Source organism: Equus caballus, chromosome 28 (assembly GCF_041296265.1).
Source record: "Equus caballus isolate H_3958 breed thoroughbred chromosome 28, TB-T2T, whole genome shotgun sequence".
Classification (NCBI taxonomy): domain Eukaryota; kingdom Metazoa; phylum Chordata; class Mammalia; order Perissodactyla; family Equidae; genus Equus; species Equus caballus.
Window position 1 is genome coordinate 29,919,376 of NC_091711.1, and position 16,544 is coordinate 29,935,919.

Sequence of the window (16,544 nt, forward strand, 5' to 3'; positions counted from 1 at the left end):
ATTATCGGATCACAAGCTACTGTGTACCATGGTGATATAAGCTCAGGAAATGGGCTTAGGGACGTAGTCCCAGATCTCCATATTTTACTGGCCAGATTACCTTGGGCAAAAATGAGTCTTGATATCTGCTTATTTGTTCCACAGAGTTCTTGTGAGAATCAAATGAGATATTTGAAGGTGCTCTGTAAACGTTTGATTATTAATAAAAGAATGAGTGTCAAACATAGGAGAAATACAATGAAAAATCAAGTTTTATATACATTCTGATTAGTGATGATGATAGTTATTAATGATATACAAATTTTAAAGGATGAGAAGAATCCTGGGTAAAATAGCAATTTTTATTTTGGTCTCAATATGTTATGGGAGTTGGGTGGGAGGAGTATGGATTTAAGGTGGAGAAAGGGGTTGGCTGGAAGAGGTGCCACAGAATTCAGGAGAGAAGGAACCTTAAGATGATTAGTTCTCTTTGTTACGTTTGTTTCCTTGTGAAGTTTCTTATCCAAAAAGATTAATAACTTGGTCATTAACTCTGAGCCTTGTTAAAACTCTCCACCTAACACTTTGATTGGATTTGATGAAATAATTTTCTGGAATAAATATTATCTTCAGGTTGTTTGGGATGTTTTATTTTTTGTTTTTTGTCTAGATAGCAGATTGGAATGACTTGGCACAGGACAGCCTATGAGCTCCACTTTCTTCACTGTTGGAGACTGGAATGCTATCTATCATTGAACTGGCCAGGCTGGCCCACGTGATGGTAAATAGAGGTAGTCTTGGCATTACAGGATTTGGGTTTTAAATTAGTGCAAAAGTTAAGATTCTTTATCTGTGAGGAGCAGAAACTATCTTAGCTAGAATAAACTAAAAGAGGGCAATTTGTTATAAGGATGTGGGTACTTCATGAAACCCAAAGGTGGAAGGACAGCTGGGTCTAGACAAGACAGGAACTGGCAGGCCATCAGAAACACAGACACCATCATGTTTCATTCCTCTCGCATTTTGACAGACAAGTATTCTCTGCATCTCCAGTCAATAAGGTGAATGTAGCCACGCCACAGTTATAGTTCCAGGGTCCTGAAAAATTAACTAGCTGCCTTTCAATTTCAAAGTTAAATTACCAGGAGAATCTGGCATCTGACTGGCTCAGCCTGGTGTAGGTGCCCACCCCTGGTCCATGCAAAAATGGTCAGAAGAGATGGGAAACATTATAGTATACACAGGACTTTTGGAGGCCTGTCACCATAAAAGGGGAGGGTAGCGGGAGACACTAGAAGTTCCCTGAGAATGAGGAATTGCTTTGATCTAGGCAAGCATCCCTAAAGATGTCTCAGTTAATATTATTTTTCTCTAAGGGAAGAGGCATTTGTAGAGAATGATGGAAGTCATCAAATATATCTCAATAGCTGGAATTTTTTCTAATGTATATTTGGTCTACTTATGCCCAGCATAGACCAAAGCTTTTGTCTCACAGCCTGAGGGGGTTCTGTTCTACACATAATTTCCTCTGTCCTTGCTGTATTTGATATTTTGAGATGGGGAGCACATTTCTTTTTAATATTTATTTTTTATTGATGTCATAATAGTTTATAACATTGTAAAATTTCAGTTGTACATTATTATTTGTCAGTCATCATTATATATGTGCCCCTTTACCCCTTATGCTCACCTCCCAACTGCCTTCCCCTCTGGTAATCACTAATTTGTTCTCTTTGTCCATGTATTTGTTTATCTTCCACATATGAGTGAAATCATACAGTGTTTGTCTTTCTCTGTCTGGCTTATCTCACTTAATATAATACCCTCAAGATCCATCCATGTTGTTGCAAATCGGACGATTTGGTCTTTTTTTATGGATAAGTAGTAGTCCATTGTATCTATATACCACATCTTCTTTATCCAGTCATCAGTTGATGGGCACTTGAGTCGCTGCCACGTCTTGGCTATTGTGAACAATGCTGCAGTGAACATAGGGGTTCATAAATCTCTTTGTATTGTTGATTTTGTGTTCTTCGGATAAATACCCAGTAGTGGAATAGCTGAGTCGTATGGTATTTTGATTTTTAATTTTTTGAGAAATCTGCATACTGTTTTCCATAGTGGCTGTACGGGTTTGCATTCCCATCAGCAGTGTATGAGGCGTCCCTTTTCTCCACATCCTATCCAATATTTGCTGTTTTTCATCTTGGTAATTATAGCCATTCTAACAGGTGTAAGGTGATATCTCATTGTAGTTTTGATTTGCATTTCCCTAATGATTAGTGATGTTGAACATCTTTTCATGTGCCTGTTGGCCATCCTTATATCTTCTTCGGAAAAATGTCTGTTTGTATCCTCTGCCCAGTTTTTGATCAGGGTTTTTTGTTGTTGTTGTTGAGTTGTATGAGTTCTTTATACGTTTTGGAGATTAACCCCTTGTCAGATATGTGATTTGCAAATATTTTCTTCCAGTTGGTGGGTTGTCTTTTCATTTTGTTCCTGATTTTCTTTGCCTTGCAGAAGCTCTTTAGTCTGAGCAAGTCCCATTTGTTTATTTTTTCTTTTGTTTCCCTTGCCTGGGTAGATATGGTATTCCAAAAGATCCTTCTAAGACTAATGTCAAAGAGTGTACTGCCTATATTTTCTTCTAGGAGTTTTATGGTGTCACGTCTTCCCTTCAAGTCTTTAACCCATTTTGAGTTAATTTTTGTGTATGGCGGAAGATAATTGTCTACCTTGATGCTTTTGCGTGTGGCTGTCCAGTTTTGCCAATACCAGTTATTGAAGTTAGTTTCTTTGTGGAAGATCGGCTGCCTGTACATGTGTGGTTTTATTTCTGGGCTTTCAATTCTGTTCCATTGATCTGTGTGTCTGTTTTTGTACCAGTACCGTGCTGTTTTGATTTCTATAGCTTTGTAGTATATTTTGAAGTCAGGGATTGTGATGCCTCCAGCTTTGTTTTTTTCCTCAGGTTTGCTTTAGCTATTTGGGGTCTTTTGTTGCCCCATATGAATTTTAGGATTTTTTTCTTCTGTTTCCATGAAGAATGCCATTGGGATTGCGTTGAATCTAGATTGCTTTAGGTAGTATGGACATTTTAACTATGTTTATTCTTCCAATCCATGTGCTTGGAATATCTTTCCATTTCTTTATGTCAACATCAATTTCTTTCAATATTGTCTTCCAATTTTCATTGTATAACCTGCTTGGTTAAATTTATTCCTAGATATTTTATTCTTTTTTCTTTGAGGAAGATTAGCCCTGAGCTAACATCTGCTGCCAATCCTCCTCTTTTTGCTGAGGAAGACAGGCCCTGAGCTAACATCCATGCCTGTCTTCCTCTACTTTATAGGTGGGACGCTTACCACAGCATGGTTTGCCAAGCGGTGCCACGTCTGCACCCGGGATCTGAACCAGCGAACTCCAGGCCACCGAAGCAGAATGTGCGAACTTAATCGCTGCGCCACCAGGCCGGCTCTTAGATATTTTATTCTTTTTGTTGCAATTGCAGATGGGATTGTATTCTTGAGTTCTCTTTCTGTTAGTTCGTTATTATAGAAATGCAACCGATTTTTGTAAGTTGATTTTGTACCTGTAACTGTACTGTAGTTGTTGATTATTTCTAATAGTTTTCCCATGGATTCTTTAGGGTTTTCTATATAGAAAATCATTTTGTCTGCAAACAGCAAGAGCTTCACTTACTCTTTGCCAGTTTGGATACCTTTTATTTCTTTTTGTTGCCTAATTGCTCTGGCCAAAACCTCCACTACTATGTTGAATAAGAGTGGTGAGAGTGGGCACCCTTGTCTTGTTCCTGTTCTCAGAGGAATGGTGTTCAGTTTTTCCCTGTTGAGTATGATGTTGGCTATGAGTTTGTCATATATGGCCTCTATTATGTTGAGGTGCTTTCCTTCTATACCCACTTTATTGAGAGTTTTTTATCATAAATGGATGTTGGATCTTGTGAAATGCTTTCTCAGTGTCAATTGAGATGATCATGTGGTTTTTATTCCAAATTTTGTTAATGGAGTTTATTACACTGATTGATTTGCAGATGTTGAACCATCCCTGTGTCCCTGGTATAAATCCCACTTGATCATGATGTATAATCTTTTTAATGTATTGCTGTTTTTGGTTTGCAAATATTTTGTTAAGGATTTTTGCGTCTAAGTTCATCAGCAATATTGGCCTGTAGTTTTCCTTCTTTGTGTTGTCCTTATCTGGCTTTGGGGTCAGGGTGATGTTGGCCTCATAAAATGTGTTAGGAAGTGTTCTGTCTTCTTCAACTTTTTGGAATAGTTTGAGGAGGATAGGTACTAAATCCTCTTTGAATGTTTCATAGAATTCTTCAGAGAAGCCACCTGGTCCTGGACTTTTATTTTTTGGGAGATTTTTGATTACTGTTTCAATCTCTTTACTTGTAATTGGTCTATTCAGATTCTCTTTTTCTTCTTGGTTCAGTTTTAGGAGGTTGTATGAGTCTGAGAGTTTATCCATTTCTTTTAGATTGTCCCGTTTGTTTTCCTGTAGTTTTTGATAGTATTCTCTTATAATCCTTTGTATTTCTGTGGTATCTGTTGTAATTCCTCCTCTTTCATTTCTAATTTTATTTATTTGAGCCTTCTCTCTTTTTTCTTAGTGATTCTGCCTACAGGTTTGTCAATTTTGTTTATCTTTTCAAAGAACTAGCTCTTAGTTTTGTTGATCCTTTCTACTGTTTTTTTTGGTTTCAATTTCATTTATTTCTGCTCTAATTTTCATTATTTCCCTCCTTCTGGGGGAGCACCTGTTTTAATGCTCTTCTGTAACAACTGAATTATATAATGCTCAAGATCGCCTCTCTGCCTTGTTTTCCACCACATGGCAAACTCACCCAGCTCTCTGAAACTATGCAAAGCTCTCCCAGGTGCCATGCTTTCTCATGCAAGTCTTTGCTCCCACAATTTTTCTTTTGTTTCTCACTCTTTCTCTTTCCTGAAAGCTTCCATTACCATCCCCTCATCTAGGAAGCCCCTTCCCACTCCCTTCCACAAGCTAAATTAGGTATCCTTGCCTGTGCTCCCATAACCCCATATGTGGCACTCACTACACTGCGATGGACTCATTCATTTTCTGGCTTATTCCTTCAAGGGGAATATCATAGTTCAACCTATATCACAAGTGCCTCAAAAAGGCCTGCCACATAGTAGGCCCTCAAGAAAAGGAACGAATGAATAAATGAATAAAATGAGCCTCAGTTCTGGAAAGTCTGACTTATATTTTCCTGTCTTTGTTATCAACAGCTCTAGTGTAGAAGTTAAGAGTAGAGGCTTTGAGGCCAGACTTCCTGGGTCCATATCCCATCTCTCCTTAATTTCCAATCTCTCTGAACTTGAGCAAATTTACTTAAACTCTCCGTGCCTCAGTTTCCTCATTTGTAGATGGTATAATGATTGTACCTACCTCAGAGGGTCATTGTGGAGATTGAATGAGTTAAGTGCTTAAAGTCTGACACCAAAAAGTGCTCCATAAATGTTAGTGATTATTATCATCAACCATCTGAACCACCGCCAAAAACTTTTGTAGATGCAGCTATGTTTCATGAGCAACACATTCTGCAGGAATGATTGGTGCTCTTGGCAGTCATTGACCCTTAAGAGAGATTTATGTGGTCTTTGCGTAGTAGTGCTTCCATTATGTGCTCTGAGAGACTAGTAACATAAGAGTATCTGGGCATTGAGGAATGGGTTAGAAGCTCCACCAGTGGATGCTTTCTGTAGCAAGAGAGTGTGTTTATCATATTTAGATTGTATTTGCTTTTGACAAATGAGCAAGATTTTTGAACAGGTAGAGACTTGTTGGTGGAGTGATTAGGTGTGTGATTTCCTGGGGTCTTGGCCTTCTCAGTATTGAGGAGTTGTGGGTGGTAAGATTGGTGGCCAGAAACGATCCTTTTAAGAGTACAGGACCAGACAGAATATTTTGCAGAAACTAACAAGCTGTTCCTAAAATTTAGATGGAAATACAAAAGATTTAGAATAGGCAAAACAATCTTAATAAAAGAACAAAGTTGGAGGACATTTATTTCCTAGTTTCAAAAATTTCTTTGCAACTACAGTCAAGACAATGTGATACTGGCATAAAGATAGATGTAAAGATCAATAGAACAGAATTGAGAGTCCAGATAAATCTTTATGTTCAATTTATTTTTGACAAAGGTGCCAAGGCAAGTCATTGGAGAAAGGATAGCCTTTCCGACAAATGGTGCTGGGACAACTGGATATCCACATGGAAAAAGATGAACTTAGACATTTACCTCACACCATACATAAAAATGAACTCAAAATGGATCATAGGCTTAAATATAAGAGCTGGAACAATAAAACTTTGAGAAGAAAAAGCAGGAGAAAATCTTCAAGATCTCAGGTTAGGCAAAGATTTCTTAGATGAGCAAAACCACAGTGTATAAAGGAAAAAAAAACTGGTAAATTGGACCTCATCAAAATTAAATATCTTTGCATTTCAAAATACAGCATGGATAAAATGAAAAGACAAGCAGCAGACTGGAAGGAAATATTTGAAAATCACATATATGATAAAGGATTTATATTGAGAATATATACTCATACACCTCAATAATAACACACACACACAAAAAACCATTTAAAAAATGGGCAAAATATTTGAATAGAAATTTCTCCAAAAAAAGATATGCAAATGACTAATAAGAACATGAAAATATGGTTAACGTCATAAGTCATCAGGGACATGCAAATTAAAACCACAATGAGATACCATTTCATACCCACTAGAATGGTTATCCTAAAAAAGACAACAACTATTGGTGAGGATGTGCAGAAATGGGAGCCCTCATGCATACTAGTGGGAATGGAAAATAATGGGATGAAATGGAAAATAATTTGAAAGTTTCTTAAAAAGTTAAACATACACTTACCACATGATCCAGGAATTCCACTCCTAGGTGTTTACCCAAGAGAAATGAAAAGATATGTCCACACAAAGATTTGCACACAAATGTTTTGGACAGTTTTATTTATAATAGCCAGGAATAGGAAACAACCTAAATGCCCATCAACCGATCAATGGAAAGACATAATATGGTATGTCCATACAATGAAATCTTCCACAGAAAAGAAAAAAAAGAGAAACAAACTACTGATACAAGCTGTGACATGGAAAAACCTCAAAATCATTATACTAAGTGAAAGAAGCCAGAGACAAGACCATATTTTGTATGATTCTATTTATATAAAATGTCTAGAAAAGGCAAATCTATAAAGACAGAAAGTAGATTGGTGGATGTCTGGAGCAGTGTGGGAGGTGGGAGATGGGGATTAAGAGTGAATATAAGGAATCTTATTGGGGTGATGGAAATGTTCTATCTGCTTTGTGATTTATGGGATTCTTGCACAACTTGGTAAATTTACTAAAAATCATTGATTGGCCAGTTTAAATAAGTGACCTATATGATATGCAAATTATACCTCAGTAAAGTCTGAGGAGGTAGTGGGAGTCGGGCATGGTGCGGGGAGAGAGAGAGAGAGAAGGAATGAAAACAGGGCTGGCTGGAGCCAGACTGTTTGGATTTGAAACCTGGCAAGTCTAACCTTTCTTTGCTTCAGTTTCCTGTCAGTAAAGTTGGGGAAAATAGTAAGTTACTAGTCACAAAGCAGTGTTGAGAAGATTGTGATAATACATAAAGAGTACTTAACACAAAGTTTGAACCATAGAGAGAGCTCAATAAATATTAGCCATAATAATAATAGTTATTATTGGCAGTAGTATTTAGCCAAGCAAGGATCCACCTCTGATTTAGATCAACTTAATTAAAATCTTGGAGAAGGGTTTGGACTACGGCTTGCAGAGGGCAGTGATTGGTCCTGTGGAAATGACTCCTGGGGAACCCGAGAGCCTAAAGCACAGGATTTGGTTGTGCAGCCTGGGGGACTGGAGCACTGGAGCCTTGCAGATGAAGGAGGTTTCTTCATGGCAGCATCATTTATGGAGGTGTCATCCTACTGCCCATAAATGTGGGAACAGCATGTGATATTTCAATCCCACTCCAACAACGATTTATGTTACAGCACTACGTTCCAGGTCCTACTGGGACAGAGGACCAGTGATTGGGAGGAGGGACACCTAACCTTGTCTATGAGGGTTTCTAGAGGAAGTGATGTCTCAGTGAGACTTAAGAATCCCCTGAAGTTACCCAAAGGGAGGATGAGGAGAGTTACCCAGGCAGAGAGTATAGCTTGAGTAAAGCCCATAGATGCTAGGGAGCTTGCTGAGTTGAGTAAAGTGCTGATATGAAGAGCAGAGTGACAAGAAACAAGGCTGGGGTCCCGTGGAGGGCCTTGTGTGCCGTGATAAAGAACTTGGATTTATCCTGAGGACAGTGAGGACCAGTGAAGAGTTCTAAGCAGGTTCTAGGACCACCTCAGGTGTCTTCAGTTAGATGGTCCCAGTGGCACCCACGCACCACACCTTGAGAGATCCTGCTCTGTTGATGAGGAGCAAATAAATGCCCTCCTAGAAGTTTGTGGTCTGGGTTTTGCATTTAGCTTTCTCTAGTGCAAGTGTTCTTCCAAGGACCACACCCATGCTAGTGTCTGGCTGAAAAAAATTGTTTCATGGCTCCCACGAGGGGCATAGGAGGCATAATGTGGTGGCTGAGAGCCTGTCTGCAGTGCCAGACCTCAGAAAAGCAGAAGACTTGTAAATGTTTCATACAGTTTACTGTGGGAGCCTGCTCTGGCTGAGAGCCCATTAATAAGCCCCAGCAGCTGAGGGGCAGGTATTGTGCCGGTTACTATAGCACCATCACCTTGGAAAAGATCACTCAGTGAAAGCCATAGCGGAGCAGAATGAGGCAGGAGGGGGATGTGGTCAGAAGCGGCAGGAGGGGCTGGAGATAGGCCGCAGATGCTGTCGCTGGTCTCCGGACACCTCGTGGGCTGGAGCCCACTTCAGCTTCTCCAGCTGCAGCCCCAGGGAGGGAGCGAGGCTGCGCTCAGACTGAGAGTGACTGCCTGAGACAGCACCACAGGCTGCTGCTGAGCTTGTAGCTTTTCAAGGGGCTGAATTCCCAGCCAGATACCTCTTGGCCTCTTTTTTGGCCGGGAGAGGGGAGTGGTCTCATCTTGGAAGATCTGGGCTGGGTTTCATCTCCTTTTTGATTTTAAGTAGTTATCTCCATGAGGACTGACTTTAAGGTGTTCATCAAGGAAAACAGAGTGGTCCCCACGCTGGAAATGAGAAAGGATGACAGTTTCTAAGACTGATTGTTAATGGCTCGGAGGTGGCCCCCATTCAAAATGCCTTTTAAAGCATTTGATACTTTCAAAGAAAAATTTTTGAAACCTGGAAAGGAAGGAGTGAAGAACGCTGTGGGAGATTCGTTGGGAATTTTGCGAAGGTAAAGTTTGAATGCAAACTTTAGGTTTATTTCTGAGTAGCTTCACGTTGCCAATGTTTGAGAGACTTTGCTGTTTTTAAAGCCACATTTTAAAAAGGAGCAGGTAGGTCAGATTAGATGGTTTCTGGAGCCCCTTCCAGCTCCAACAGACTGTGCCTGGAGGGAAAAAAAGATGCATCAGAAGTATAAGGTTGAATTAGGAAAATACCAAGACAAGCATTCTGCTTATACAGCAGGATTAGCGCTTACTGGAGATGGTGGTATTGCATATTGTGTGTTTGGCATTGAATTAGAAGAGATTTAAGGAGATAATATTTCATGTTAATTCAATAGTAGTGACAAAATCAGGAACCACTTTATATGGTAATGCTTTGAGCTAAAATAATTTTTAAGAATTTTTCACTATAGATAAAAATGAGACAGTTGTAAATTGTTTACCTTGTTATATAAACTATATAAAGTGGTTCCTTATTGTGTAGTTTTCAAAGAGAAGGATAGTTACACAACAGTTTGAAGAAGGTAACTGAAAAAATTAGTATTCTTTAAGCAGAAAATCTTACATGGTTACAGTGGGAAAATGGTACATACTATCTTTGAATTGAACGTTTTTGTCCAAACCAAAAGATCTTTTTTTTTAAAAGTAAAATATATTATTATTGGAAGGAGAATTTGCCTAAGTGAATGAATTAATGTGACATTTTAATCTGTGATTTTTTATAGGCATATTATATAGGTGAGTTAATGAGCGGTCCTTATGTGCAAGGTAAAATGAGTCCTTTAATCTCTCTGATGTACATAAATGTGAAAAATACCCTTGATAATATTTTTGTGTGTTTGAATGATTATTTCTAATCCTGATGAATGAAAATACCACCTGGCATCTTCTTTTAACTTTTCTATATTATCTTTTAAATTTAAGAGCTTTAGCTGTTAAAGGACTATTTCTAGGCACACGGAGAGTCATTCTATTTCTTTCTTGTGCTTTATAACACGGGGGCTCCTGTTAGTGTTAAAATTTCCATTGTGTCACTCTTGATGAGCTTTCAAAATAAGAGAACTGGGTTTGGCACCTTATTAATGTAGTAATCAAAAACAAAAAGGTTTCAAACAGACCTACACTGAGTTATCATGTATAGATGAAAACCTAGCTCAGTGACAGTAGGATAAACCAGCCAAACAGGAAATGATTATAATAACCTTTTCTTTTAAGAGTGTTTTATCCTTCTCGTGAGCACTCCCCAGGTAACATCTTATTATGGTGGTGTCATTTGATTAAAAATGCAAAAGGAAGGCACAATGGTTTAATTGGCATATGCAAACGATGACAAAGGAATCTGACAAAGTCAGAAATAAAAACCATGACTTCGGACTATAGTCACCATTATAATCACTTAACTCTGTGCCTTCGTTTTAAAATACTTGACAAAAGCGTACTTAGGAATTTTCTTTTCCAACTTTAAGTTTAACTGCTTTTTTGAAATTTGATTTTTTTCAATAGGAGTCTTATCCTAGGAGTTCTTTCTGCTGTGTGTGATTGGATGATCCACTTGAGGACCCTTTTATTTGTCAGATTGGTTTGCTTAGGGCTACAATAAAATTAATAATTTCCAAGTTGTGTGGCCTCAACCCAAAATTGAGCTATGTGTTTAGGAATCTGAACAGTTTCCTCAGAATTGCATCACGGAACAATAGAAAAACAGCCAGCACAGTGCTGGAGATAGAGAATGCCATAAATACATGCTAGATGTTATCATTGTCATCATAATTGTAGAATGGCTTTAGAAAAAGTAAAGCCAAATTCAAACCCCTTCTTTCAGTGATCCCTAGAGAGAAATTATTGGCAAAGGAAGGAAAAAAGGCATTAATCGACCAGTGTTCCAAGATGATCCTCAGCTCTCGTGGTCTTTGAGCAGAGCTGCAGAATTAGGGCTCCTCCAGTGAGACCAGCTCTACCACACACTTGGTGTGATCCTCAAGTCTGTAAGATAATTATCTATAAAATGCTTTGCTAAAAGCCAGACATATAATGGACATTCCCTCCCCTTGTTTGTTTTTCACATAAAACCAGTTGACAGAATCCAGTGTAAAAAAATATAGTAAAATCACAAAGACCTATTTTCTGTTTTGTAAGGGACAAGAACGCTGGGAAGTTAGAAACCTCGACGTTCTAACAAGCAGTGTAAATCATAGGTATCTAATAACGTTTGGAAACAAAGGCCATCATCTAAATGGAATTCTTGAAGTGTATTTTATTTATGGAGTGTTCCTCATGGTCAGGGGAGTGACAAATGCACAGGGAAGCATTTTAAATTCACACGTGGGGCTGATTACAGTCAGGCATTATGAGCCTTCCTGGAGAACAGTCACTGATAAAAAAAAAAAAAAAAACCTGAACAATTTAATCAGCTAAAGGTGCAATAGTATTTTAGAAGTGTAGGAAGAAAGATGCATTCACTTATAGTCCAACATCGGAACAGATGACATAGAAAGCATTAAATTTGGAAATTAATGTCCAGATTTATTCAACTTAAATGACAATGAGTGTCCTCTAATTGCTTATGTATAATAAAATAATAATGGCAAACAGTATGTTCCAGGCACTGTAAACTCATTTAATTCTATAAACAACCCTGTGGGGTGGAGACTATTATAATCACAATTTTACAGATGAGGAAGCTGAGGCACAGAGAGGTTAAGTAAGTTGCCCAAGGTCACATAGCTATAAGAGGCAGAGCTGGGTTTCAGACCAGATGTTCTATGCCCACCATTCTTAGTCATTACACTGTGCTACCTCTCTAAATGTTTTCCTCTTGAAATTTACCGACTCACGTAAGTGTAGAGAGTTACTTGGGCTGCAGTGTAACCAGCAGCCTCTGGACCTGATGGCAAGTATGGTCTTTTCTCCTAAACAGTTGTAGTATTGAAGACTTCCCCAGGAGAAACTGAGCAGGAGTCTGATCTCCTTATGGGTATTTGTATCTTCCCTTTAAAGAGGTGGAGTCAATCCCTCTGTTGCGTCCATCCTCAGCATTCAGCAGTGGTTTATTGAATGTATGTACCAGATGTGCTCTGTCTGCTCCCTCAACAAAGGCAGGTGTGTAAGAGCCGGCTCTAAGCCTGGTTCCAATTGCCACATCATTTGCTTTCTGCTTGCACAACCTCAGGCAACTTGGCTCCCGCCCTTGCAGCCAGGTGATTCTATTAAAACAAAGTCAGATCACGTCTCTCCCCTGCTCAGAACCTCCCCATGGTTTCCCATTTCACTCAGAGTTAAAGCCAGTGTCCTTTCAATGGCCTTCAAGGCCCTACACAATCTGTAGGACCTTGGAAGGTCTCTCTGACTTCTTTTCTGACGTTCTTTTCCTGCCTCTTCCTGTTCCAGCCACACTCTGCACTCTTACTGGAACTTTCCAGATCCACTCCTATGCCAGCTCTTGTGCCCTGAAAGCTTTCCTCCCAAATCGCCTGATGGCTCATTCCTTCACTTTCTTCAAGTCCCTTCTCAAAGGTGACCTTCCCAGGGAGGACTTTTCTGACCAGGCTATTTAGAGATAAATCTCACCTTTCCTCCTCCTCTCACCTACTGCCTGTCCTTCCCTGATTTATTTTGCTCCACCTCTCTCTTAGGTAGGGTTCCCTAAAGGTAGTGGCTAAGATAGGGATTTGGATAAGCCTAGGATGTGATTTATTGAAGGGGAGCTCTTCCTGAAAAAATTGGAAGGGAGGGAGTAAACCAGGATAGGAAAGGAGAAAATCAAGCAAGGATGTGATCTCAGGTAATGCACAGGGGCCACTTCACAGCGGGGAGGTTTGGGGGTATAAGCAGCACTGAGTTATTCCTTTGAGCAAAGGGGCCAGCCTTCCACGTCTCTGCATCAGTCAGTCATTGACCATGGGCTGCTCCAGCAGGGATGGAGGCTTATAATGGAGGCCACTTAGCAGTGGTCAGTTCTCCTAAGAGGCGAGCAGTTACAAGCTGTGAACAGCTCCAGAAATGTGCTGGCCTGAGAAAAAGGATCTGGGGAGTGCATTATAGTGTCTATAGCAGTCCACTCATTGCACCACTCAAATCTACTTGCTCTCACGTTAAGTTTATTCCATCCAGGTACAGATTCTCCAAGATTCTGGGGTCATAATTCTTTTTTTTTTTTTTTTTTTTTTTAAAGATTTTATTTTTTCCTTTTTCTCCCCAAAGCCCCCCGGTACATAGTTGTATATTCTTCGTTGTGGGTCCTTCTAGTTGTGGCATGTGGGACGCCGCCTCAGCGTGGTTTGATGAGCAGTGCCATGTCCGCGCCCAGGATTCGAACCAACGAAACACTGGGCCGCCTGCAGCGGAGCGCGCGAACTTAACCACTCGGCCACGGGGCCAGCCCCTGGGGTCATAATTCTTGAGGAACCTTCAGGAGAAGAGTTGATGGGATGCACTCTAGCTTCCACTGCTCCAGCGGGTCCCTCCTCTCCCCCTACTCTCAATCCCCCTCACATCTGTTGGGTTGCCTGGACTGATCCAGACCTTCATCCCCTGGTATGTTAACCTTACCCTGTTATGGTTCCTGTATTTGAGTTAAATTAGACAAGGCATTATGAGGAGATGTTCCAGTGGATCACCTGCATGCCAAACATATGTCTTCCTGCTCCCATGATGAAGCAAATGTACTAACCTGTCCTGAGGATCAGGACCAATTGATCTTTCCACTATGGTGACCCCTGGCCTTGCCTTTTGGTCTTGATATGAAGACCCAAAAATTACTGAGCAGCAGTTATAGCTGTATTTTAATAGGATTTCCATTGTATTCCCAAGTAGAAGAATTCTTCCTTGGGAATCAGGACTTCTAGACTGACAGAGCCTAAGTGGAAAAGATGACATGTTCCTCAAATGGGTTACTGGGAATGATGGTGAGTGAGGCCACTCCTGCTTCCACTCCTTGTTTCTCAGACAAGTGGTTAACATCAACCAGCCAAGTCCACCTGCCCACTGGCTGTTTAATGCCTCTTCCAAGTGGAGGCTGTCTGATGTGTGTTCATGTGCAACCTAAAGGTCTTACACTTTGTGTCCGCTTTCGTAGGTTCATCCGCATGTACGTCAGTTCCTGCGAGTCAGGTCCCTCAACTGCCATTCTGACTTTACTGCCCTTGTCTCTGATCTTTAAGTGCTGCCACTGGCCTCTGCTTCTCCAGGATTCTATCATTCCCATTGCTGCTAGGGAGCCTAGTTCTGGAACAGTGCCTCCCACTGTCAGATCTGACCTGCTCAATGGTGCTGGTGGCCCCGTCACCACTGCATTCCTCATTGTCTTCATAAAGGGAGTATCCCGCAGGCCTCCTGAGGAATTATAGTTAGCCTGTGGGTTTGCTGGTCATATATAGTAAACCCATTGTAGCATGTCCACTTCTTTGGACCTTTAATCTCTTTCTCTATAATCTGCCATGATAGTTCTGGCGTCTCTCTTAAAAAACAAAAACAGTTAAAAAGAGACTTACTTATTGAAGAGTACGATCAACATTGAAAATACATCATGAACTTTTATATTCCAAATAACAGAAATGAAAATTCTACCTAAAGGAAAAAAGTCAATCTACTTCTCACTAGTTCATCTATATGGTCCAATAAATTCAGTAGTCATTATAACAGACATTAAAAAATGAAATAAGCTTATAATTTAGGTTTATTGAACATTGAAGGAAAGGGGAGGGAGTGGACCTCTGGACTCAAGGAAGAGTACTCCTGTGGCCTTGGATATTCTCTCTTCAAAATGAATATGAATGGCAAGAGGAATGATGTTGCACACGCTTATTAAACCATGACCTGACTTCACCAGGTCCCCATCTTCGGGTTCTTATTTAAAGGAGAATTCAAACATGGTCAGATGGAAAGGTAGAAGTAACTGATAGTCCAATCCACTTCAAAGATGTGCTCTGCTCAATTACTGAACCACAAGAAACTCTCAAGTTATTAAAAAAAAGTCATAGTGGCCATAATCTCTGACAACTATGCAGTAATAATTAGAAATTAGTATACAATTATTTATTTATTTATTTATTTATTTATTTATTTTTTGAGGAAGATTAGCCCTGAGCTAACTCCTGCCAATCGTCCTCTTTTTGCTGAGGAAGCCTGGCCCTGAGCTAACATCCATGCCCATCTTCCTCTACTTTATACGTGGGATGCCTACCACAGCTTGGCCTGCCAAACGGTGCCATGTCCGCACCCGGGATCTGAACCAGTGAACCCAAGACCGCCAAGAAGCAGAATGTGTGCTCTTAACTGCTGCGCCACCGGGCCAGCCCCCAGTACACAATTATTTTAAAAAGAACCTAAAAGGTCATCAACCTCATCTTGGCATCTCTGCTTTGTCTAAGCCTTTGAAAGCCACTCTAGCAGCCCAATAGAACCATTTTATTGGCCTTTTTCAGGATGTTATATCCTGTGTCATGGGAGAATGCCCCTGTGTTAGTTTCCTAGGGCTGCTGTAACAAGGTACCACAAACTGAGTGGCTTGAATTTATTTATTCTCTCACAATTCTGGAGACCAGAAGTCCAAAAGCAAGGTGTTGGCAGAGCCATGCTCTCTCTGAAGGCTCTGAAGGAGGATTCATCTTCGCCTATTCCTCACTTCTGGTGGTTGCAGGTAACTCTTGGCATTCCTTGGCTTGTAGACACATCACTCTGGTCTCTGCCTCTGTTGCCACTTGGTCTTCTCCCCTGAGTTTCTGTGTCTGTGTTCAATTTCCACTCTTCTTATAGGTACACCAGTCATTGGATTAGAGTCCACTCTAATCCAGTATGACCTCATCTAAACTTGGTTACATCTGCAAAGATCCCATTTCCAAACAAGATCATAGGATTTGAACATTTCTTTTTAGGGGACACAATTCAACCTACAATCTTCATGTTGACAAACTCTTCCTTATTCAACTTTATTACCCCTCCACTTCCCTCAGATCCAGCACATTCGAGATCCATTCCCAGGCATACTTTCCTGCTTCCTGCTGGTAAATATTGGTCAGGTGCTGCTCCTCTGGTTGTAACCTCTCTCTTCCATCGGGAGGCCTAGTGTATGCCCAATCTGGTATTTGGTTCTGATTATTGGTCTGGTGGCCAGAAAGGGAGGTAGGAGCAGATCCTGAAGAGTGCCAGCATTTTCTT

General features: G+C 40.3%; 1 protein-coding gene across 1 annotated transcript in view; it reads left to right on the forward strand.

The window, feature by feature from the left end:
• Positions 1–8,775: 8,775 nt before the first annotated feature.
• SLC17A8 (solute carrier family 17 member 8) overlaps positions 8,776–16,544 on the forward strand; it is a 44,681-nt gene continuing 36,912 nt past the window's right edge. The window contains exon 1 of the mRNA XM_001496408.7: positions 8,776–9,394. Coding sequence (XP_001496458.6) covers positions 9,267–9,394 — 128 coding nt within the window. The 5' untranslated portion in view covers positions 8,776–9,266. The remainder of the gene's footprint in view (positions 9,395–16,544) is intronic.